Source organism: Pelodiscus sinensis, chromosome 26 (assembly GCF_049634645.1).
Source record: "Pelodiscus sinensis isolate JC-2024 chromosome 26, ASM4963464v1, whole genome shotgun sequence".
Lineage (NCBI taxonomy): Eukaryota > Metazoa > Chordata > Testudines > Trionychidae > Pelodiscus > Pelodiscus sinensis.
Window position 1 is genome coordinate 4,320,221 of NC_134736.1, and position 22,561 is coordinate 4,342,781.

Consider the following 22,561-nt stretch of genomic DNA (forward strand, 5'->3'; position numbering starts at 1 on the left):
AGAGCCCAAGCTTGGTCTTCTACTTCTCACAAGCTTTCTGCCAAGCTGGTGAAACAAAACTCAGTGAAACCCCCAAAGACGTAGTGGTTTGAGGCACATGACTGTGTGTGTGACTTCACCCCTGGCTGACACGCCTGGAGGCACTTTCGACAGCACCCGTAGGAGAGTGAGTACTGGACTTCCAGTGAGACCTCTGCTCCTAAATCCCTTAAGTGCTTCTGAAAACTCCAGCCCTGTTTTATTCACTGCACAGAGATGGTCGACGTTGGGGCAAACTTCCTCCCGCAGTGCCCGATGTGTGTGCTTCGCCCCGGGTCATGTCTGAGATAGAAAAGGGCACTTCAATCTTCTTGACTCATTCAGCTCTTAAGACAACTAAGGGCCAATTAGTGCCATCACACGGCAACTACCTTCTGTCACTATGGAAACAGGCTGGGTTCCAGCTGAAGACCTGGACAATCTAGATGCAGAAGTCGCCATGGATCATCACCCGCCGAGTCCATCCAAGGGGAATTCATCCTGCTTTGCTTATGAGTCAGAGGGACTAGAGCTAGAAGCCCCTGCACTGGAGGGAGCGGCTGTGGACGTGCGATATTTTTTCACCTCGTGCTAGGGATGGGAGAACCAGTCTGGACAAAAGCCGGGCTGCCAAATCACTCCCTCGCTCTCTGACCAACCCCAATCTCTTGACAGCAAAGGAGCAAGGGCATTTACGCTCCACCTGCCCACTGGGTTGGATGGGGCCTGCTGCAGCTCCTATTGTAGTCAATGGGAGCAACAGGATCGGGCCCTCGAGTTTTCTGTTCAGCCACAGCACCATGATCATTAGCAGGACAAGCTTCTTCTCTGGCCCCACCTCCAGCAGCCCCAGCGCGGAGTGACCAGCTCCAGAAATGGAAGCAATGTCCCGTGGCTGTGGCCCCTTCGGTCCTTGGTAGCAGCAGCGAGGATGCAGAACTGCGGGATGTGCACATGCATCCACTGGAAACAGCCGCACAAACCACCGCACAGCCACCGGCAGGGGCGCTTGCAAGGCAGGCTGGGTTCAATCAGTGGCCTAACAGGGAAATGCTCCACAGCCCCTTGACAATCTTCTAAGCCCTGCAGCCTCAGCTGGTCCTACGAGGTGTCAGATCAGGGCCGGGCAGCCTGCAGGCCACACGTGGCCCATTGGGGTCCTGTGCGCAGTCCGTAAGACCGTTGGTTTACTGTTGCCCAGGTGCAGGGTTGCCACATTCGCCTGCTTTCTGTCCGTGTCGATTTTTTCCCACTGGTGTTACTAAAGCGACACGCACGTAAAGCCAGGACACGCGAGGCGAGGTGGGTGCTGACTGAGCACAGCTTGGCTAGGAGAGCCGGGCGCTCCCTCTGCTCCCTCCCCACTACGGTTCAGTCGGCACTGCCTGCACGTGCTAGGTACGCAAGCGCAGTGAGCAACACCACCCTGTCCTGTCCTGCCTTGGTTACGGCAGACTTGCAGCCCACTGAGATGAAGGAAGGTCACTCCTGTGGCCCACTCACTAGCCTCGGTTGCCTGTTGCTGTGCCAAGTGCTCTCAGCTGCCACCAAAGTCAGTGGGAGTTGGTACCCTACACTAACGGTCTGCTTGGGCCTAATCTGAGAGCACCCTGAACCCATGGGACCGCTGTCAGGTCCCGTCGGGTCGGTGCCGTCAGCCCTCTCCACGGCAGGAGACTGACTGCTCCGAACCAACCCTGAGAGTATGTCTTGTGGATTGCACCCGCCGGAGCCTCATACTCAGAGTCAGGCTCCAACCGGTTTGGTAATTGCCAGGGAGACCCCACCCTACCAAGGGGGGTTCAGGATTGGGCAAGGAGAGAGTCAGGCTGGCTGGCAGTGAACGATCCTGGAGGTCTGGTTCTATTTAAAGGAGCACACGTACGAACCCTTTCTGCCTTTGGGCTCCACTGGGGGTCAGCCGGCGCACGTCAGCCTACAGAACAGACCCAGCACGATGTGAATCTCCACGTACGGAGAGTGAGGAGCGCTCTGCAGGATGTCAGAGAGGGCAAACAAAGACACCTCTGGTGGAAAAGATGGCTGCAAATCTTTGTGCTTAGTTCCCCGGGGTCAACGGCTCACACGGCGGACTGTGTTTCTGAGATGGTGACACTCCCCTGGTTTTTCCTCCTTCCCGCTCCTCTCCACCCCCACAACCTATTTGGCTTTAACACCCATCAGATCTGCCTATGCAATATCATCCCACAGATGGACTCCATCCTCCCTGCTTTTTTGTACGAACACTGGCCCCAGCGCCCTGCTACTGCGAAGTAAAATACAAACTGCTGCCAAGAAAAGGGGAAGACACAGGTCACGTCCCCTGCCGGCCACCGGCACTTTGCGTGGTTTTAAAATCGCTGCTTTGCAGGTTCCTCCATTTCTCTTTGCGCTTGATTCGCCGCCTCCTGCACTTTTAAGCCAAGTTCACGCTGGCGAAAGGCTGGACCCAGGAGACTGGCAGCCTCTAGTTAGCCACAAAATAGGTACCACCCATGAACATGCATCTTCATCCAAAAGGGAATTCCATTTTGAGAGCCCATTCCATGTGGGGCCTGTCTGCTCAGGTGTCCATTGGGGTGACAGGCACCCTTCTGACTAGGATATGGGCTCATGCTGCAGGCAGCTATCAAGCGGTAAGAACTTGGATGGCTGCTCTCTTTAGCATCAACCCCCAGGACCCGGAAAGGAAACGCTCCATTGGCTGGCAGCAGCCCTGCCGGGCCAGCTGCTCCCACACATTTTTGATCACAGCAGAACTGACACACTCAAGGCATCTTAGCGCACTTGGTGCTGCGGTACCAGCCTTACACTGGAGCACTTGCTGTGGCGCTTGGCGTTTCTGCTACCACTCCCCGCTGCACCCTCCTCCCTGAGCAAGTCCCACCTCCCTGTCAGTGGGCGCCTGAATCCTAAAGTCAGGAAGAGCTTGATACACAAGATCCGCTCGAGTTTGCTTGTCCCACCTTGTTAGAACTGATTCTTGGGGGTTGTTTTAACAGAGGCCCCAGGATATGGCGGCAGAACCTACAGGACCAGGGCTCAATTGCATTGTGTGCTGCACTCCCCGGTAGGAAGACACTATCCCAGCCTATCGCAGCTAACCCAAGGAACGCTCACAGGGTGGCTCTCGTACCCACGACGAGGCGCGTTCGAGAAATGATTGAAATGATGCTTACGGCACGCTGCCAGCGGATCAACAGCAGCTGGCAGGGGACGCTGGGTGCAAAGCTAGTCTGCAAGGCAGGGTGCTCACAGAGTTGTTACCTAGTCCTCCCTTTCTAGCAGTTTGTTTCGTTCACATGTTGCACCTTGTTAACTTCGACTGTAAGTGCTTTGGGGCAGGGGCTGCCCACTCCATGGCAGAGCGAGGCTCTCATGCCTGCTTCGAGCCTAGAAGCCACTATAATAAAAAACCAATGAGGAGGACAGGAGTGACGTGTAGGGACACTGCAGCGGAAGTGCCTGCTGATTAAGTTGCACGGTGAGCAATTTGCCCCTGAGTTTAGCCTCACTCCTTATGAAAATGAAGGATGAGGGACAGGTGGCCTGGAAGCCTCTGATAGCTGTCGCTTCTGAATCCTTCAGAGCAAGCCTTGCTCCCCAGCGCTGTCACAGCAAGGGAGTTAATCCCTGAAGTCTCATCACAAATTGACGCACAGGCACTGCAAAGAGACACCGAGCATAGCCAGCCACTCAGTCCCGAAAGGCAGCCAATGTCGTCGTACGAGCATAAAGGGGAAGCTGTCACATTGCCTTGAAAATACAGTTATTGGCTTGTAGCAGGCTAGTGAATGCATTCCGGCTCCAGGAGGAGAGAACCATCAGCAACTCGCAGTGAGAGACAATATTGTAAAAGGGGGAAAAATGAGACACGTTCTTTCAGCCCACCCCTGCCGGCTGAACACAAAGCGATGTGCGAGCGGTGTTATTCTTTCCTATTCCTTGTGATAGTCAGTGCTCATACAAGGTGTCAGCCTGACAACTGGAGATTGAAGTCTTCAATCCAGCCCGAGCGCGGGAGTAGCAAAGCAAGTTATGAGGATGCCGTCCTACTGTGCCGCATTCCCGAGCCCACCTCTGAATGCCAGGAGAAAGGAGGCCAGTCAGTCTTCGTGACTCTCGATTCACAAAGGCACCTATTCGCAAAGTGGTTTCTAGGATATGAAAACTTTTATCAGGAACTGGGTGAATTCCTCCTAAATTAATTTCTTCTCTGCCAAACAACCACCAGATCATAACCATCTTATGTGACCGCTGGCCCGAGCTGCATCCAAACCGCTGACCTACATATGAATGACGACAGCCCATTCACTCATCTCCTGAGTCAGTCAGTCTGTGGATTTCTCAGCTCTTAATTCGTTTTGCGTGCAGGTCGATAGATATGTACTTGTCTATTTGGGTCAATAGCAAACTTGTATTTCGAGAGCATCCTTTTCAGTTATATCTGAGGACCCTGCAGAATTAGCCATAATAGAATTACCAGCACTCAAGATTTCATCAGTGGCTGGTTAAATGAGAAACAATACAAGAAATATCTTTTCCTTTCAGCATCTAACTTCTCTGTGGAGATTTAGGGCCTCGGGAGCTGGCGGACGTCAAGTCAGATACTGAAGCGGGATATTAAAATAGGGCTGGATCGGTTTTCTGACTTTCCTAGTTACACAGGCTAAGATTATGGTAACCAAATCTCATGCTTCTGGCCATGAAGAAACCTCCTTGCAGGAGTCAGGAAGGAATCAACCTCTCACCAATGAACATCATTCCGTAAGCAGTTAGGGACAACGCTTTCCTCTGCACCATCAGGTACTGGCTACTGTTGTAGGTAGAGTATCACAGCTGATGGACAAGCGGTCTGAACTACTAGGGAAAATGCCTGACTGAATAGCACAGAACTCACAGCCAAAGGGTGCAATCCTAGGAGGGCTCCGTTGGCTTTGAAAAACTTTGTGCCCTGATTCTGGGCCGCTCAGAGTTGGAGGCTGGCAAGACCCTGGAATAACTGGAGGCCTGTCTGGCAGCCTACTGGGGCTACCTGAGGGGCACAGCTCTACATGGGATCTCCGCAGAGCCCCTGCCCAGAGTTCCAGTTCCGCCAGGGCTTTCGAGGGGATCCTCAGAGAGCAGGCTTGTCTCTTTCATTCTATGCAGTGGAAATCTTCTGCTGGCCAGAAACACCACATTTGAGGCTTCTTTACACCCCCCCATCCCCACCCCCTCTTATCATTTGATAAGGAGCTGAGAGATGATCCTTCCCCCTGTGTTGTTATCAATGATCATTTATGGGTGGGAAGAGCTTCCTCTTCATCTAGTCCCACCAGCTCAACCAAGAAAGGTCCTGGTCCAAAATCATACCTGCTCAGCATTATAGAGCTAGCTTTCTGGTGATGGCCATTAAAGCTTAGATCCTGCAAACACTTAAGGCACGAGCTTAATTAATAGTCCCATGGGTAGTCCCACTGACATCTACAGGGCCACATAGGTGCTGAGTGTGAAGAACGTGCAAAGTATCTGCAGGATCAGTGGTGCAAACCCCGTTCCTCCCCCAACAAAAGCTGCAGAGGACAAAACTGGCAGTAAAATGAGGGGGTGGGCTGCAGATCAGGAAGCTAAGGTAATTTCACAGATGGATTTGCTACACAAAAGTGCATGTTTTATTTAAAAGAAAAACAGGCACAAACATGCACGTGCATGCCCGGAAATGACTAAGTCCCATTCAGTGAGTAACCAGAGCTCAAAGTCTGTCCTAAATACTAATGAGGCACAAAGCACATTGCTGTTGCGAACTTAATTCCAGTTTCCCAAAATGCTCTAAGCTGGGACCCAGGCACAGGACTGGGATACCTCAAACCTTTCAAATGGGAAGGGACGTGAGCAACACAGTGCGGTGGCTTCAAGGCCATCCTTATGCAGATGGGCAGGGTTCCAGGAAATGTGGCCCCTCTCTGCTCTGCCAGCTGTGCAGCTCCACTTCCTGCTGGGGATTGTGGGGGTCAGTTCAACCACTTCCCCCAAGGGACAGGGCTGAGAGCCAGAGGAGAGTGAGTTTGGGGACAGCCCAACCCCCGCTGCCTCCCTGCCCATCTCCTCCCCCCGCCACCTGCTGTTCCAGTGACCTCCCAGCCCTCCAGCTCACGTCCCCCCTCCCTCGCCTTGTACAGGCTGGCTCTGCATATGGCACCAGAACTGCCAACCTGTAGTGTAAGCATGATTGACCTTGGAGCAGTGCGAGCTCCTGATAGAAATTAGCGAGGTGAATGACCTTTCGTCTACAGGAATTCAGACCACATAATAAAGAGTAGGAATACCTCACACTTATAGCCCACTGCTCATCTACAGTGCTCAAAACGCTTCAACGGGAGGTCAGTAGCATTCTCCTCATTCCACACCCGGGGAAGCAGAGGCACAAAGCAGCGAGGGGACTTACACCCGGTCGCCCATAACAGAACCTTTCATTCCTGAGACTCAGCTCAGTCGCTAGCCGTGAGGACCGCTCTCCCTCTTTGCACTGGATAATCATAATGGTCCTTCCTGGCCTTAAAAACGTATGAAAAATTGTGTCTGGCCAGAGACGTGCACCGGTGCAGGTACAGTACTGTCTAGACTGGGAGTCCTGCCAAGTGAATTATTATTCAGTCTCTTGTGAATTATTATTATTATTTCTATTGCCGTTGTGCCTAGACAGGTCATTTGTCCGGTGTAAACTGGACAGTCCTGGTTTTAAATAGTTTGTCCCTTGTCTGCTACAGAGACAGAACCAGACATGGTTTTGCTAGTCTCACAGGTAGGGGATGGCATTTTGTAAAGCACAGAGACCACCCTGCCACCGTTATGCCTGCATGACCATGCACGCACCATTATCCTGTTACGCTGGGTGCGGTTCAAACACAAGGTGGCACATTGCAGTTCAGTACAAGACTAAGCCCAGAGAAAGTATCCTGTGTACGACCTTCCTCCCATGTCCGGGTACTGGTGGGCTGAATGTGAATAATGAAGTGGAATTAAGAATGAAGTTACATTTGTGCTGAACGTCAGGAAAAAAATAAACCTTCCTCAAGTGTGAGTGCTTTCTGGCCGAAGGATCTCATCACAGGAAGAGACATTTGCAGCTGGTCTGCAGGCTAGGGCATTTATTCAAAGTGGTCTGAGGTAAACAGGATGAAATTCAATAAGGACAAATGCAAAGTGCTCCACTTCGGAAGGAACAATCCATTTCACACAAGCAGAATAGGAAGTGACTGATTAGGAAGGAGTACTGCAGAAAGAGATTTAGGGGTCATAGTGGACCATAACCTAAACAGGAGTCAACAGCATGAAACTGTTGCAAAAAAACAATCATTCTGGGATGTATTAGCAGGAGTATTTTAGGCAAGACATGAGAAGTCATTCTTATGCTCTACTCCATGCTGATTAGGCCTCAAGTGGAGTACTGTGTCCAGTTCTGAGCACCACATTTCAGGGAAGATGTGGAGAAACTAGAGAAGGTCCAGAGAAGAGCAACAAAAATGACGAAAGGTCTAGAAAACATGACCTCTGAGGGAAGACTGAAAGAACTGAGTTTGTTTAGCTTGGAAAAGAGAAGACTTAGTGTGCGTCTACACTGCACTGCAGTGCAAAATAAGATATGCAATTTGAGCTACACAAATTGTGTATCTTATTTCGATCTTATTTTGAAATGGCTTATTTTGTAATTCGGCGCTGTCTACATAGCGCCAAATTTTGAAATAACCTGCTATTCCGAAACGTCCCTTACTCCTTGTGGAATGAAGTTTACAGGGACGTCAGAAGAGTGAGCCCATTATATTTTGAAGTAATGGGCTTGCTATGAAGGTGCAGGATAGCTATTTTGGGATACTCCGGTCCCCTGAAATAGCATTACAGTGTAGACGCAGCCTGAGAGGGGATATGATAGCAGCTTTCAAGTACCTAAAAGATTGTTACAAGGAGAGAGAGAGAAAAATTATTCTCCTTACTCTCTGGGGATAGGATGCGAAGCAAGGGGCTTAAACTGCTGTGAGGGAGGGTTAGGTTGGACATTAGGAAAATCTTCCTACCTGTCAGGGTGGCTAAGCACTGGAATAAATTACCTAGGGAGGTTGTGGAATCTCCGTCATTAGAGACATCGAAGAGCAGGTTGGACAGACACCTGTCAGGGATGATCTGGATGGTGCTTGGTCCGGCCACAAGTGCAGGGGACTGGCCTGGTTGAGCTCTCAAAGTCCCTTGCAGTTCTAGGATTCTATAAACTAGACGTGATGAAATAGGGCAGTCACCAGCCTGTGGCTCCGGAGCCCCATGTGGCTCTTCAGAAGTTAATGTGCATCTCTGTGCATGGGCGCTGACTCCGGGGCTGCACCTATAGCTGCCAACTTTCCACTGTGCTGGAGGATGCTCACCACTCAACCCTAGCTCTGCCGCAAGCCAACTCCGCCCCCCCTCCCTCCACTTCTCCCCCTAGGACCTCACACCGTCCCGTGCCCTCATTTCTCCCCCTTCTTCCCAAGAGCCTCCTGCATGCTGTGGAACAGCTGATGGTGGCAGGAGGGAGGCAGAGGTGCTGACCAGTGAGCTCACCAGTGGGCACGAGGCACTGGGCGTGGGAGGGGAGCTGATAAGGGCTGCTGACATATTATTGTGACTTTTCTGCCATGTCCATTGGTAAATTCTGACTTCTTCTTCTGAGGTTCAGGTTGGGAACCCCTGCTATAGGGGTAACCCTGCACTGGAGGATAGAGTCTGAGCCAAAGCCCAATGAAGGCAACTGAAAGATTCCAGTGGCCTAGAAAGACCAAGGCTAAACATGCATTTCTCCTGTCCTTTTTCATTCTGTTTTCTCCTGCACTGTCCTCTTGGCACAGGAACAGAGCCCCTCCTGAGCGCACGTTAAATGAGTTATAAATACTTTGGTGCTGTGTGGAGGTGGAGATGAAGTTCAAACACTTATGTCCCCAAAAATCAGCAGCTACCATTTAATAGAGAGGCACTGTCAATGTGAGTAGTCCAAAAATGTCACAGGCTTATTTCTTTCTTCCCTTTGTTTACAGAGATCGCACACTGCTTTGTGTGCTTTCCTCCTCACCTTCCGAGAGAAATGTCGCAGAGCCAGTTTATATATAGAGAGGGATAAAATCTATGCCAGCAGCCCTGAGGATTTCCACACAATCGTATAGAAAACTTTAAAAAAAAGAAGGCAGGATCACAACAGAGGGCGGGTGGATCATATCCCCCTGGGGAAAATGGATGTTTTAGGAGTTAGGAGGCTAGCTTGAAAGAGTTGCTCTGCCATACAGTTCTTCGGCAAATCATTTAGACTCCGTGCCTTGGGATAACTGTACTTCCCCTACTTCATGGGGACAAGGGTCTGGAGAGGATAAACACATTAAGGGCTTGTCTTCATGAAGTTTGTGTCAAGCTAGGGTGTGAATCTAACCTGCCACACAGGGTTGGCAGGCACTGTGCTGATGTATGCGAACAGTAGGTAAGTGTGCTTTGACCTCGGCCACTTTGAAACAGGAGTAAATTAAAGTGCACCAAGGAAGCCAGCTTGCTACAAACTAGATGTTTGTGTGAACAAACCGTAAGGACTGTGAAGCCCTCAGCTTCTACAGTGACAGGCCAGATAACTCCAGGTTGAACCTTTCTAGTCCATCACACTGGTCCAGCAACATCCACGGTCTGGCAGGATTTTACTTAGCCAGATGTCCACTTAGCATGGCTGTACCCAAGTTTGTTGCAGTCCCATACAGTGTGTTGACAGCCACCAGTCCTGGCGCCCAGTGTTCTGTGCTGTTCCTTAGCTCTAATTTACCCCTAAATACCTGCTAGGAGCCCAAAAAGCAGTGGAAGTGCTGGTAACGCTGCTAGACAAAATTGACCTCCTGTAGTTCGGCAACTTCTCTGGTTCGGCACGTGCTGGACTAGAGAGGATCAACTTGTATCTCAGAGTGATTTTAATGGAGCTATGATGATTTCCACCAGCTGCGTTCTGCAGTTCAGTTCTCATAAGCATGTCTATAACACCAAGCTAGTGAGCACACAAATACTTGTTGCAACAGTACCACGCTTACTAATTTGCTCTTACGTACTTGGTTTTACCAAGGACCTCAAAGCATTTTTCCAAACCATATTCATTTAAGCCTCAGGGGTCCTGTAAAAAGGACCCATTTTGGTGGGGAAACTGAAGGATGGAGAATTGATGGAGAATTGACACTGATTTGCCCAGGCTCGCACAGTCAGGGAGTCATTGGCAAAGCCAGAAACAAAACCCAGCAGAGCCCTCTGATTTCCTGCACAACCTTCCCAGCCACAGCTCAGAACAGCCCCAACCCTTTTTTAGACCCTGAATCCTGATTTCTAGCCTGCTCCAAGCACTAGATAACACTCCCCATCCCCAGCCTGGTCTAGGTCCTGGGACTGGTTGAAAAGTTTTTGCTGTTACTGCTTCTTGATGGGAAACTTGACTGTTCAACAATTTTTTTTGCAGAAAGTGTCTGCTTTTTGCCAAAGCTGTTGTTTCTCCACACTTAATGTGTTTTGGCCAATATGTGCTTTTCTTTACTGAAAAATTGCAATTCTCTAAAGGGGAGGGGCAGGGGAAACCATTTTCCAAACAGCTCTGCTCAGAACTCTTGACTCAGGCAGAGTTTCCTGTAAGCTGGGCACTTGGGAGACCACCCAGAAGAGATTCCAATGCTGCCCAGCCAATAAGCAGTGTTCACCGCCACCCACAACCAGCAGCAGATGGTGCACATCCACATCTGCCTTGCTGCACATAACAAAATTTATTCTGTACGTGGATGGAAAAAAGTAGAGGAAACAGGCCCCTACTCCAACCACCTAATCACATTCCTTAACACAACGAAGGCAAGGGTTCAGAAGGTCTAGTTCCCACTCTAACTGCTAGGGAACACTGTCACAACGAGTTAAACGGCATTTAACATTTTGAACAAAACTTTTTAATGCAGAGCTTCATGTCAGATTCTCATTCACTGAGTAAAGCCACAATCATCATCATCTTATGGACCCTTACAAACACCAAAACCCTTTGCTGGTGAGTTATTTCACTCTTATAAAGGCTTAAAACAAATGCCATCTCACTCACCCGAGCGATGAGCTCGCCGACCATGCCAGTCCAGGAGCCGTTTGCCTCGGGCACGCCGTACACCCCGTCACCCACCAGGCGGATCTTGTAGTTGAACCGCAGGATCTCCGCCAGCTCCTTCAACATGTCCACGCAGAAGCCTTCATAGCGGTCATTTCCCTCTAGCTCCTGGTGGTTCCACTTCAGCATTAAATACGGGTTTTCCTGCATCGAAACTGGGCAGCTGTCATTCCCATCTTAGCCATGAGATCACCACAGCACTGCATTTAGTGCGAATCAGTAAGGATAGGTGATAAAGGGAGCTCACTGGGAAATGGCATGGCAAAAGATACTGGCCAGCCCTTAGTCCTGCTCTGTCCCGCTAATCTCCTTGCAGAATTGGGGTGCAAGAGGGCTCAAGCACCAGTTGTGGATTCTGCTTGCCCAAGGAAATTCTTAGGTGGTGTAAAGATAGTGTAGACAGATGTGTGTCGATTGTTCCTGGTCCTTCCTCTGTCGGTGGGTTCTCTGGACATGACTGATCTAGCAAGATGCAGAGGGCATTCTAGGGACTGGTCAGAGTGCCCACAACTCCAGCAATCTTGAACTATCGGGAAATAATTTAGAGCAGCCCAAAGGCTGCTCTGAATGGTGCTGGGATGCGCACGTCAAAATGTCTTCCACAGTCACGAGCATAGTAGCTGGAGAGTTAGGGGTGGAAAAACCATATAAGGACACCTCTGCTCCAGTCTGGGTCTTGATCCAAGCACTGCTCAGCTGGACTCACGGAACCGGCTGCTCATGTGTTTCATGGGTTTGTATACGTGAGCAGCAGAGGCCAAAGTAAAACCTCAATAGAGTTGTGAACTCTGGACAAGACGGAAGGGCAGGGGCGAGGCTAGCGGTGGCTGCATGCTCACAGTCCCAGTCTATTACAAATATCTTCATCTTAATCATTTTTGGTAATTTTTATGAAGAGAAGGGATAACTCTCCCACCCCCTCTAACAGCTGTATCCGGAACAAGAACACCACTCGGAGATGAATGTAAAATTGCAACTTATCCCCATCATGGCCCTCTCCCCAGCTGCTTCCGAACTCATCAAATACCATTTCCATATGAAACATCAACTTGAGTTTAATTACACTGTCATAAATTGTCCTCAGTGCTGTAATTAGAGATTTGATCGTCTGTTTTTTATGAAATCAGCGTGCAGCGCTGAACGCAGGGGGCAGAAGAGGGGCGGAAGAAGGGAATAATATCCTGGCTGATTGAGTCTGACATCCCTAGATGCCAGACTGGAGACGTGCTGACAGGAGCGGCCATGACCCCCTCACTTACCAGGATGGTAGTTACAATCAGAGTAGTGTTGAAGAGACTATCCGATATGTTGGAGGAGAAGATTCTGTCGTCCATGGTCAGTCCTTCAGAAACGTGCCAGTGGCCAATCTGTAGAGGGAAAGAGCAGACTAATGAAATTTACAATGCAAATTGCCGTATGCGCCCGCCATATGGCTCCGGTGACTGCCAACAATCAGGCCAGCCCTGTGAAAAGTATTTATTAATGCTCCATTACCTTTACAGCGCACCCCACCAACATTACAGCAGAGAGAGTCGTCCGCTGTTAGGCAGCCTTGGCATACACCGCCCGTGCCACAGTGCAGAGAACCACCCACATTCAAATCACTCGCGGGCGATCGCAACCAGGCACCTGATTCGCAGAGGGGCTCAGTAGGGGCTTACTGCTAATCGAGGCGCCCGGACAAAACCTTTGTCTTCATTGGTGTGTTTTTAACACAAAATAACTGCACACCCGAGCTATCCCATGACAATCCCGGGGGAACAAGGCACTGTCGTCTGAGCCCAAAGTAACAAGGCAGGATCGATGCTATAGCCCTGCCTGTGATTTCTCGCCCCCTTGGTATCTTGTGGTAGAAACCTCGGTGCCGTCTCCCCCTCAGAATTTTACCTCAGGAGTTCCATTCCTGGTTCTGCCACTGATGTACTAGGCAGCCTTGGGCAAGCGATTTACCCTCCCAGCTCCCCGTCGGAAAGGGATCACAATAGGTAACTGATCTCGATGGGTGTCAACAGACTCAAGTCATGGTAAAGTCCTATGAGAACCTTGGAGGATCAGCCCTACAGGCAGTAGCTGCCTGGCCTCCATTACCAAAAATCAGTGGTTCAGTGCTGACACCGATGCCTTTTAACCATCCATGCGGCTTCATCTGAACATGTTTAGAAGCTAACCCAGAGCCTCAGCAGCACTGCACAGCGACTAATCTCCTCAAGACCCTGCCAATGGTATTGCCTGGAGATTAATTAACCCCCAAGTTTAGGGCCAGATTGAGGCATGGACTAGCCAGGCAGCTGCCTGGGGCACCAACCTATGCGGGGTGCCTGATGGCCGCTGTAAGGGATGCACAGCGCCCCGTACAGCTTCCATCAGGCGCTGTGCGCTCGGCTCTCGGATCGTAGCCTGCAGCAGCTCCCAGCGGCCACCCTGCAGTGGCTGCCCGGGGTGGGGGCCGCGTTAACCCCTGCGGAGCCGGCCAGAAGCGCCCTTCCCCCCACGGCCACAGTGCCCTGCATGGGCAGGCTCAGCCTGCCCCGGGTGGCCCCGGGCTGCGCACCAGCGGTGATAGCTGGGCTGGGCTAGGCCAGGCACGTGCATCCTGCCACCGCCAGCTCCACGCACCCTCTCCCACGTGCCGGCACGGGGGCGGGGCTATGCATGCGCCCTCCCCCACTCGCTGACGCGGGGGCGGGGCCATGCCTGCGCCCTCCCCCACACGCTGGCACGGGGCCGGGGCTGCACACGCGCCCTTCCCCGACCTAGGGCGCAATTAACCTGTCTGCCCGGGGCGCCGGAATGGCTCGGTCCGGCCCTGCCCAACCTACAGCACTTGGGCTAATCAACCCAACACTTTGACACCGATCCACCCTATCGAAACCTCTGTGTTATTGTATTAAAAGCAATGTCCTGGCCAATGCCATGGAACAGAGACATAAAAACTTTTCCTAATGTCCAACCTAACCCTTCCTTGCTGCAATTTAAACCCATTGCTGCTTCTCCTACCCTCAGAGCTTAAGGAAAACAATTTCTCTCCCTCCTCCTTGTAACAGTTTCTTATACATTTGTAGACTGTTATCATGTGCTGCTCAATGCAAAAGAGCCATCTGAGTGTTCAAGTCCATAACATACAAGAGTCGTTACTAGAGACCCGCGGTCAGTGCAGTCTGTGTTGGGGTCCTGCAGGGTAAGTGATCCTTCCTTGTCCTTGCTTCACCCACAACTGGCCTCTGCTAAAAGCAACCAGCCTTTTGATTTGGCCCGTTAGGCTCTGATTGACATCTGCTTGCTCCCGGTCCTTCTATGTGCAACTTTTTTCTTGCAGGTTCTGCCTGCAGCTGATCATACAGTGCCTCTCTGGGCATCCCTTGTTGGCCGAAACCCTGACTTGGGGTGTGCCAGGCACTTGCTGCCCACTCCCTGGGCACACCCTGCCCTAAGAAAGTGTCCAAGCAGACACCGTGGGCAGTGGGCAGCAAGCTCTTGGCACACCCCACATCGGGACCATACAGAAAAAAATCCCCCCTCTCCTTCCCTCGAGGTGGCACATCCAGGTTGGAGAGGGAACAGGAGAACCACATGGCAGCGTGTGGTAGCCCATGCTGTATCTGTTCTGCCGGTAGCTCAGGGAAAGTGCACCCTCTAGGGCATGGGTTCCCAAACTGAGGTGCATGAAGAAATTCCGGGGGGAGGGGGGGGCGCAAGGCGACCCAGCCTCCCCACCCCCATCAAGTTTTGCTGCCCTGTTCAGTTCCCTTTTTTTTTTTTTTTTTTTTTTGCTCAACACATTTTGCTGCTATTGGGGTGGGGGAGGGTTTTTCAAAAATCAGAAAGAGGAGGCGTGAGGCCAAAAAGTTTGGGAACCACTGCGGGTCTAGGGCCATCACAACATTAATGCTGCTCCGGACAAACACTCATCACATAAGGATTTCAACATGCATTGCACCCACTAACTTGTCAAAGCTCATAGCTCCTCCACGAGGCCAGGAGTGGCTGTCAGATGGGGAGACTGAGGCACAGTGACTGGCAGCAGGTAGCAGAGCACAAGCTGGAAACAGAACCTTGGCTTCTAGACCTTGTGGACCTTTATTAGAAAACTAGCCTCTGTTTAACTCAAAATCATCTAGTCACATCACTGCAACCCTCTACTAGAGACACTGAAATGGCTTTCATTGCGCACTGGCTGAATGCAGTAATCAGCCTGGGGCAGAAGCCACGTGGAAGTTCATGGGCGTTTTGTCATTTACTTCTATTCATGCAGGATCAAGCCTTTAAACTCGTGTTTCACTGGTGTAACACACTGGATTTTAGTTACACTGACTTTATCATATGGCATCATAAGACATATGGCCCCAGTCACCGGCTGTAACCACTAGACAACATTCTCTCCCTCCCCTCCCCCGTGCATCTCTAAGAGAGCGATCTGTCCTCAGCATCGCATTACTGTGTCAGATCTGATACACAGAGATTAGTGACAGATTATCTTTAATTTTAACAACTCTCGCTGTTGTCAGACTCTTCCCTCCCCTGCTGGCATCCTGTAATTGACTGCCTCCTCCTCCTCTGGCATGACAGATGATTTGACCCTTCTTGTAGCACAGCACTGAGGCTAAATACATCAATATGCTGAGATTATTCCCACCCTGCACAGCGCTTGGCACCGACTCCCTTGATGGTACATGGTACAGTAATGGCACTAATTGACTCCCCGCAACGCTCACTGTTTCTGAAGTTCAATGTACTAGAAGATTACTAGGACTCTCAGATCTTTTGTCTCTTCAGTGCAGAGGCAAGAGTAATTTCAGATAGAGAGATATGGGGACAGACAGACAGACAGACAGATAGATAGATAGGCTGTATGGAGATAGATAGATAGATAGATAGATAGATAGATAGATAGATAGAGAGATAGATAGAGAGATAGAAGTGTTTCCTGTAAGCTGAGCACCTAGTCTGGGTGGCTCACTGCCATAAGCTGCATAGATGTACCCTGACGAAGCAGGGACTCAAGAGACCGGGATTCAATTTCTGGCACAGCTACAAGCTCCCCATGTGGCCTGGGGCAAGTCACTAATCTAGACCTCAGTTTTCTCATCTGTCAAATGGGGATAAGAGCCCTTCCTATGTCTGTCTTGTCTATTTATAATGTAAGCTCTTTGTGGGCGAGGACTGTCTGTTACAAGGTGTATATACAGTACGTACCACACTGAGACCCTGACCTCTGTTAGGCCTCAGGACATTCCTGTGATACAAATAATGTGTATCCAGACAGGGCAACTGATCAGTAAAGAGCAAGACCGCAGCCTGGGCTGAGAGCTTCCATTTACTCCCCAGGCAGACAAGGTCTCTTGAATTAGCTGCCCCACACAGGAGCCATCACAATGTGAGACACTCACAGAGATTTATCCTCTCCATAGAAAATGGCTGCCAGCTAACGTGAGAGGAGCATTGTGTTCTGGTTCCGTTCCTTCAACGCGTTCCACTCCCCTGGTTGACAGGGCTCAGCACGAACCGCCCTGTGCTTCCCAACCCCTGAAAGCGCAAGGTGACAAAACACCGCTCAACCAAAGTGCCTTTTCTCCGGGCTCCCTGCAGGCCTGAGCAGCCATTGATACCTCGGAGGGATGACAGGGTGAGACCCTTCTGCAATCTCCTGAGGCAACAAATTTCCCCCCACCCTCGTATGTTTTTCATCCCCTCAACAAGGGGCCAGGGTAAAGCTGGGACCGGATATGGACACCTTGAAACAGCCAGGCACTTCCAGTGCAATGCCCGCAGATTTCCTTTGAGCTCTGATTAGCAAGCAGTGTCCTGCTGAGCTCATTCATCACCCCCCATCCCACACGCCTCACTCACGCCGGAGGAAGAGAGCAAAAGCAAGAAACGCAATTATTCCTCCCTGAGTTTGCATCTGAAGATCCTTGTCGACGCTAACAGGAAGGGGAAGGTTCCAGCAGGAGAGATAATTAGGCATTTGGCAAAGGACTCTATCAGGCCAACGAGAGAGGGATTAGAATCTCTTGCAGAACAGAACTTGCAGAAATCTGGACTTGAAAAGGATGCCAGAAGACCCCTGTTCACAGGACAGTCAGCTTTTCCGGAAAAACTTGCCAGCTGTCTACACTGGCCGCTTGAATTTCCGCAAAAGCACTGACTTCCTACTGTAAGAAATCAGTGCTTTTTGCGGAAATACTATGCTGCTCCTGTTCAGGCAAAAGTCCCTTTTGCGCAAAACTTTTGTGCAAAAGAGCCAATGTAGACAGCTGAGATTTGTTTTCCGCAAAAAAGCCCCGATCGCAAAAATGGCGATCGGAGCTTTTTTGCGCAAAAGCGCGTCTAGATTGGCCACGGATGCTTTTCCGCAAAAAGTGCTTTTGCGGAAAAGCGTCCGTGCCAATCTAGACGTGCTTTTCCGTTAAAAGCATTTGAGGAAAATCATACCAGTCTAGATGTAGCCATGGAGGGTCATTTATTAAACCTACATGACAGATACTCATCGCAAACCTGTGGAGAGACTCTCCCTAAGTCTTCTGGGTCTGCCTTCCAGCTAGGGCCTCCATACCTACTCTCCCTGTGGGACAACCCCAGCCCTTTCTCCAGCCAGGATGACAACGTCCACATCCAGTTCATTCTCCAGGGCCTCTTAGGCCCATTCCTTAGCTTTTCACACAGGGCACAGTCAACCTGTGGAACTCCTTGCCAGAGGATGTGGTGAAGACCAGGACTTTAACAGGGTTCAATAAAGAGCTAGATACATTCATGGAGGGTAGATCCATCAATGGCTATGAGCAGGGTGAGCCCCGCTCGCCAGCCGTGCTGTCTGGCGTTCTGCACATGCGCAGATCGCCCGAACCCGGCTCTTCTGGGATGTAATCTACTCGCCACGGGCGAGTAGATTCCATAGATTGTCGAGCCCTGGCTATTAGCCAGGATGGGCAGGAGGAGACCAGGCAGGAATGGAGTCTCTAGCCTCTGTCAGAAGCTGGGAACTGGAGACAGGGCGTGGACCACTTGCTAATTCCCTGTTCTGTTCACCTGGCATTGGCCACTGTCAGAAGACAGGATACTGGGCGAGCCAGTCTGGTCATTCTTATGAGGCAATAACTGCCCTTCCATGGCCTGCTCCCCAGCTGGGGCAAGTCCCCCCAGGAGCAGTCCACCGAGGGCCTAATCCTTTGCTGATAGCCTCTCGTGAGGTGCTGAGTATCATCAGAGCATAAGGAAAACCACAGGAGACGAGGACACTCATTCATTTGCAGGGTCAGGCCCAGAACCCTCACCAGAGGCTGGGAGCAGAGGAGGGGGGCATGTAGAAAGGGAGGAGCATGGGACCCCGGCAGCTGCTTAGCCATTCAGATGCTAAAAGGGTTGGATGGGTTGAAGTGGTGGTAATTGCAGAAGGTCTCTGATCTGTCAGCTGGTAGCTCATCTGCATCTCTTCCACATACCAATTAGGCGCCCCTTGCTATCCCCACCGCTCTGTCAAGGCAGGGAAGCGTTTTTGCACAGAAATGGATAATTGGGCACCCCCGCGCAGGGAAGGAATACGGGGTCTAGTGCAAACAAGGCTGTGAAGAGTGGTGGGTTCTAATCCCCGTCTTGCCATTCATCCCCCCTCCGTTTTTCCTTCACCTGCACCACATAGTCCAGCTTCCCCTTTTAAAGTGCCAAATTCCAGGCCCCGGGGATTAATCTAGACCTCAGGGAGATGCTACAGTGCTTTTTAAATGGGAGAAGGAGAGAAACAGCAAAAAGAAATGTACAAAATCAGCCCATCCGATCTCCAGATCCGCGATACATGCTAACGAGTTGGTACCTTATCAGGCTCTCGTACAGCCGGGGAAATATTTCCACAAGTTAAACTAAATACGGAAATGTGTTCAGCGCATTACATAAATATATTACAAATTAAACACTTCAAGCCCTGGCTCTCATGCCCAAAAGCAACAAGGAGCTGGGAAAAAAAAAAAAATCTAAGAGCCTCTAATTTGTTTGCTAGCTGAAATCTGGATCAGCTTCAACTTCTGGTGAATTTTCTCTCAAAGCTGATGAGCTGGAAGCCCCTGTGGCTGAAAGAGACAGACACGGGCAGAGAGCATGAGCCCGTTAAACCGACAACCCGGATGCTTCAAACGACACGAGACAGAAGTTCAGCTAATTTGACCCGTGGGAGAAGTTTGTCTCCAGGACACAAGTGTTTGCTCCCCAGCGGTGGGTTTACTTAAATGATTTCTAACCATTCATTTAACTGTTCATTTATTTACTCAATATCTAAGAATGTGGGAATTTCTCCCACGGTTGGCTGAGAAGAGGAAAATTGGAGAATAATCAGCAGTCCACTAGAGCTGTTCTAATCTCAAAGCCTTATGCTACCGCTGGGGTTTGAGGGCCCTTGATTCCCACTTGAAAACGCTGAGCCACCGCGCTCAGCACTTTTGTGAGAGCCAGCACAGGATTTCAGAAACCTGGGCCAGCACCTTCTGCTGGGTGAGAGGCACCCAGCTGGGCTGCGTGTAGTAAGGCAGGAAGTCGGCTCCACAGTTGGATGGGCTCCAGGTGAATTGGTGAGGCTGGTGGGCTGGCCTGTTTCATCTGGCACGAAGCTCAAAACTCAGGAGTGGGAGGAAGACATGGTTTGGGCGGGGGGAGAGCCTGAGCATGGGGCAGGGCAGCAGGACTCGAAGGGCTTGTAACTTGAGTGGCACTGGGTCCTGCTTAGCCCTAAAATGCCCTCTAGGCATTGGCCTGACCCCCAAGTAAGCGGCGTAGGCTGCCTCAGAGGGAGAGGCCCCGCTGAGGAATTACGCTGTCACTCGAGGCGGGCTGCCGGCAGCTGGTGCCCCAGGCGGAATGCACGATGGGCGCCCCCGCCTGTACAGCCCTCAACGGCGTGACGTCATCATTGGGCGCCCTGTTTAACGCGGATCCCTAGGCGACGGCCGAGCTGGCCTATACGCACGGGCCACCCCTGCTGCCACTGGAATACAAACCAGTGGTCACCTTGACAGGCTTCTAACAGGGAATGTGGTTCCAGGCCGCCAAACATCCTGACCAAGCAGCTGAAAGCAGCGGGGCCTTCTACTGTCCGGATGCCTTGTCAGCATCAGCTGTAGTAACTGATCACCGCTCGCTGGCAGCCTGTTTGCAGTGGGAGGGGCGGGGTGCCTCCGAAAAGCAGGCCTCTTACTTAGCTGCCCACGGCACATCACCTGTGGGTGAAAGGACTGCTGTTTTCTGGCCCCACCTGTTGCTCCTAGTAGATTGGGATTTTCAAGGATGTTCAGAAGGTTCTTTCACGGATCCCATTCACTTCACGCTCTGCTCTCGAACTCTCCTCACTGGAAATTCCACGTGCTTTGGGATCGGTCCCGTACGCCACAGCATCTCTGGTTCCTACAGGCGTACATCCGAGTCAACAGCAGCGACGGGAAATAATTCCAGTCAAAAATTTGCTCTGTAGAATCCTTGCTTCTGGTGAGAGTTTGTCAGATAGAAGCACCCCACAGGATTCAGATCCAGGGAGAAGTCTGCAGGACCAGCCATTAGGGAAAAGCAAGGCAAAACATTTTGCTGCTTTGTAAACCAAGCCAGCTTGATCTGGCACCAGTGATTAACAGGGAACCCCAGGATGCCTCTGATCCAGTCACTGGTCTTTCTGCAGAACTTTACACTGGGGTATTGTTTTACCGCAGAATGTTTAAACACGCAGATCCTAGGGGGGTGAAACATGTGTCTGGACCACTTACCAGGTGTGTTCAACAAACAGAACGTTCTTTCCAACCCCTAAACGAGAGACGAGGTGGGGGAGGGGATATCTTTTACTGGATCCACTTCTGTTGGCAGCAGAGATGAAATCTCAAGTTCCACAGAGCTCTCTGGTATCCTGGGACCGACTCAGCTACAGAATCACTCCAAACCCTAAACGCAACTGCCCACCAATGGCAACACCTGTATCAGGCCAGTCGGTTTCAAGGAGCTGGAACCGAGCTGTAAAGCTAGCAGGGATCTCCCTGCCATTGAAACCTGACTGCTGAGCTCTCAGCAAAACTTGTGTTCAAAACGATCTGCATATGTAGGGCAAAACTCTCCCTCATATTTACAATGTATTCACAAATATAGCAATCATGTTATGTGTTAAAGCCATCTCTCACCCTGGCTCCCGCCTCATGGCTACCCACATTCCTGCCGATGGGATGGCTCTGTCACTTCTGCTCACAACACATGGGAGGGACTAGGGCATGGCCAGGATGCTGTGAAGGACCGCTCTCTGGGTGGGACCTGACATCTCATTTCCCTGCTCAGCCAGAGGGAGCTGAAGCCGTGTCAGACCAGAGCTGTCACACGCCAGAGTTAGAAACTGGCAGGCAACAGTTCAGCCCCGGCTAAAAGTAGCTGCTGCGGCAACGTGAGAGGTTTCCTGAGGCCAGCACCCAGACAGAGACGGGTAAGATGCTGCTGCTTTTATTCTGTGAGGAGGGACTTCGAGCTTTCAGACGTCTGGATGAGGGCCCGGTGGTCTCAGAAATGAGGGATCTTTCCACTGGGCTGCTCCATAACTTCCCACGGAGCTGCCCCAATAGGAGTACTGAACATGAGAACCCAGGTCCGAGGCTCTGTACGCGGCTTCATATATCGGGTTTGCTTTCTCCCAGAAAACACCATCTCTGTGGACCTGCTGCCTCCAGTCCTACAGAGCCTAGGCCACATTGAAAGCTGGTGTCTACAGGTTAGTGCCATCATCTTCATCATGCTGCCTGAGTTTGGCATCTTGCTTCTGATGCTATTATTTCTTCCACTGGCCTCCTCTCTGCCCCACCGCACAATCTCGCCGTTGTGGGACTCTCCTCTGATGCTCCCTGGCCATGTGGCACGGCCTCGCTCTGGAATCTCTCCACCGCCTTGCAAACCTGAGCTGAGATCCCTCTTTCCTTTCCAGGCTCATTCCTAAATAAACATGCACGTCTTTATTACAAATAGATAGGGTTGGAATAGAGGCAGCGTGATCTAGTGGGTAGAGCTCTGGACTTGGAATTGGGGAAACTAGGCTCTATTCCTAGGTCTGCTATTGACCTCTTGGGTGATGTCAAGCAGTTACTTCCCTTCTCCGTGCCTCAATTTCCCCATCTATATTATGGGGACAATGACACCGATCTCATTTGTAAAGCACTTTGAGCTCTACTATTATAGAATTTCTTGCATCCTTACTCGACACATCCGGTGCTGGCTGTTGGAGACAGGGTACTCCGCGAGATGGACTATGGGTCTGATCCAATCTGGTCATTCCCAGATTTTTAACAAGGCGAGGGAAGTCACCTTTACCCTCTCTGTTTACCCAAAGCTGAAATGGCAGCAATATCATTGCGGGAAAAGAACGAAAATGAGCACCAGAGA

At 51.0% G+C, this 22,561-nt stretch overlaps 1 protein-coding gene and 1 long non-coding RNA gene across 6 annotated transcripts in view; one reads left to right on the forward strand and one right to left on the reverse strand.

Annotated features, from left to right (window-relative positions):
• The window catches only part of LOC112547518 (uncharacterized), a 131,130-nt gene that overhangs the window by 49,673 nt on the left and 58,896 nt on the right, over window positions 1-22,561 (forward strand). The gene's annotated exons all lie outside the window — the stretch shown is intronic.
• The window catches only part of GRIK4 (glutamate ionotropic receptor kainate type subunit 4), a 365,968-nt gene that overhangs the window by 33,150 nt on the left and 310,257 nt on the right, over window positions 1-22,561 (reverse strand). For 3 of the 4 annotated variants that reach the window (XR_012897765.1, XR_012897766.1, XM_075909747.1), the window contains exons 11-12: window positions 12,439-12,546; window positions 11,120-11,323 (exon numbers count right to left, since the gene is read on the reverse strand). Coding sequence is in view for 2 of the 4 variants with exons in the window: in XM_075909747.1 (XP_075765862.1) it covers window positions 11,120-11,323; window positions 12,439-12,546 (312 nt within the window). In the remaining 2 variants the exon portion in view is untranslated. Of the gene's footprint in view, window positions 1-11,119; window positions 11,335-12,438; window positions 12,547-22,561 lie in introns of those variants that run through there. The other variant, XM_075909748.1, reaches the window with a different exon arrangement.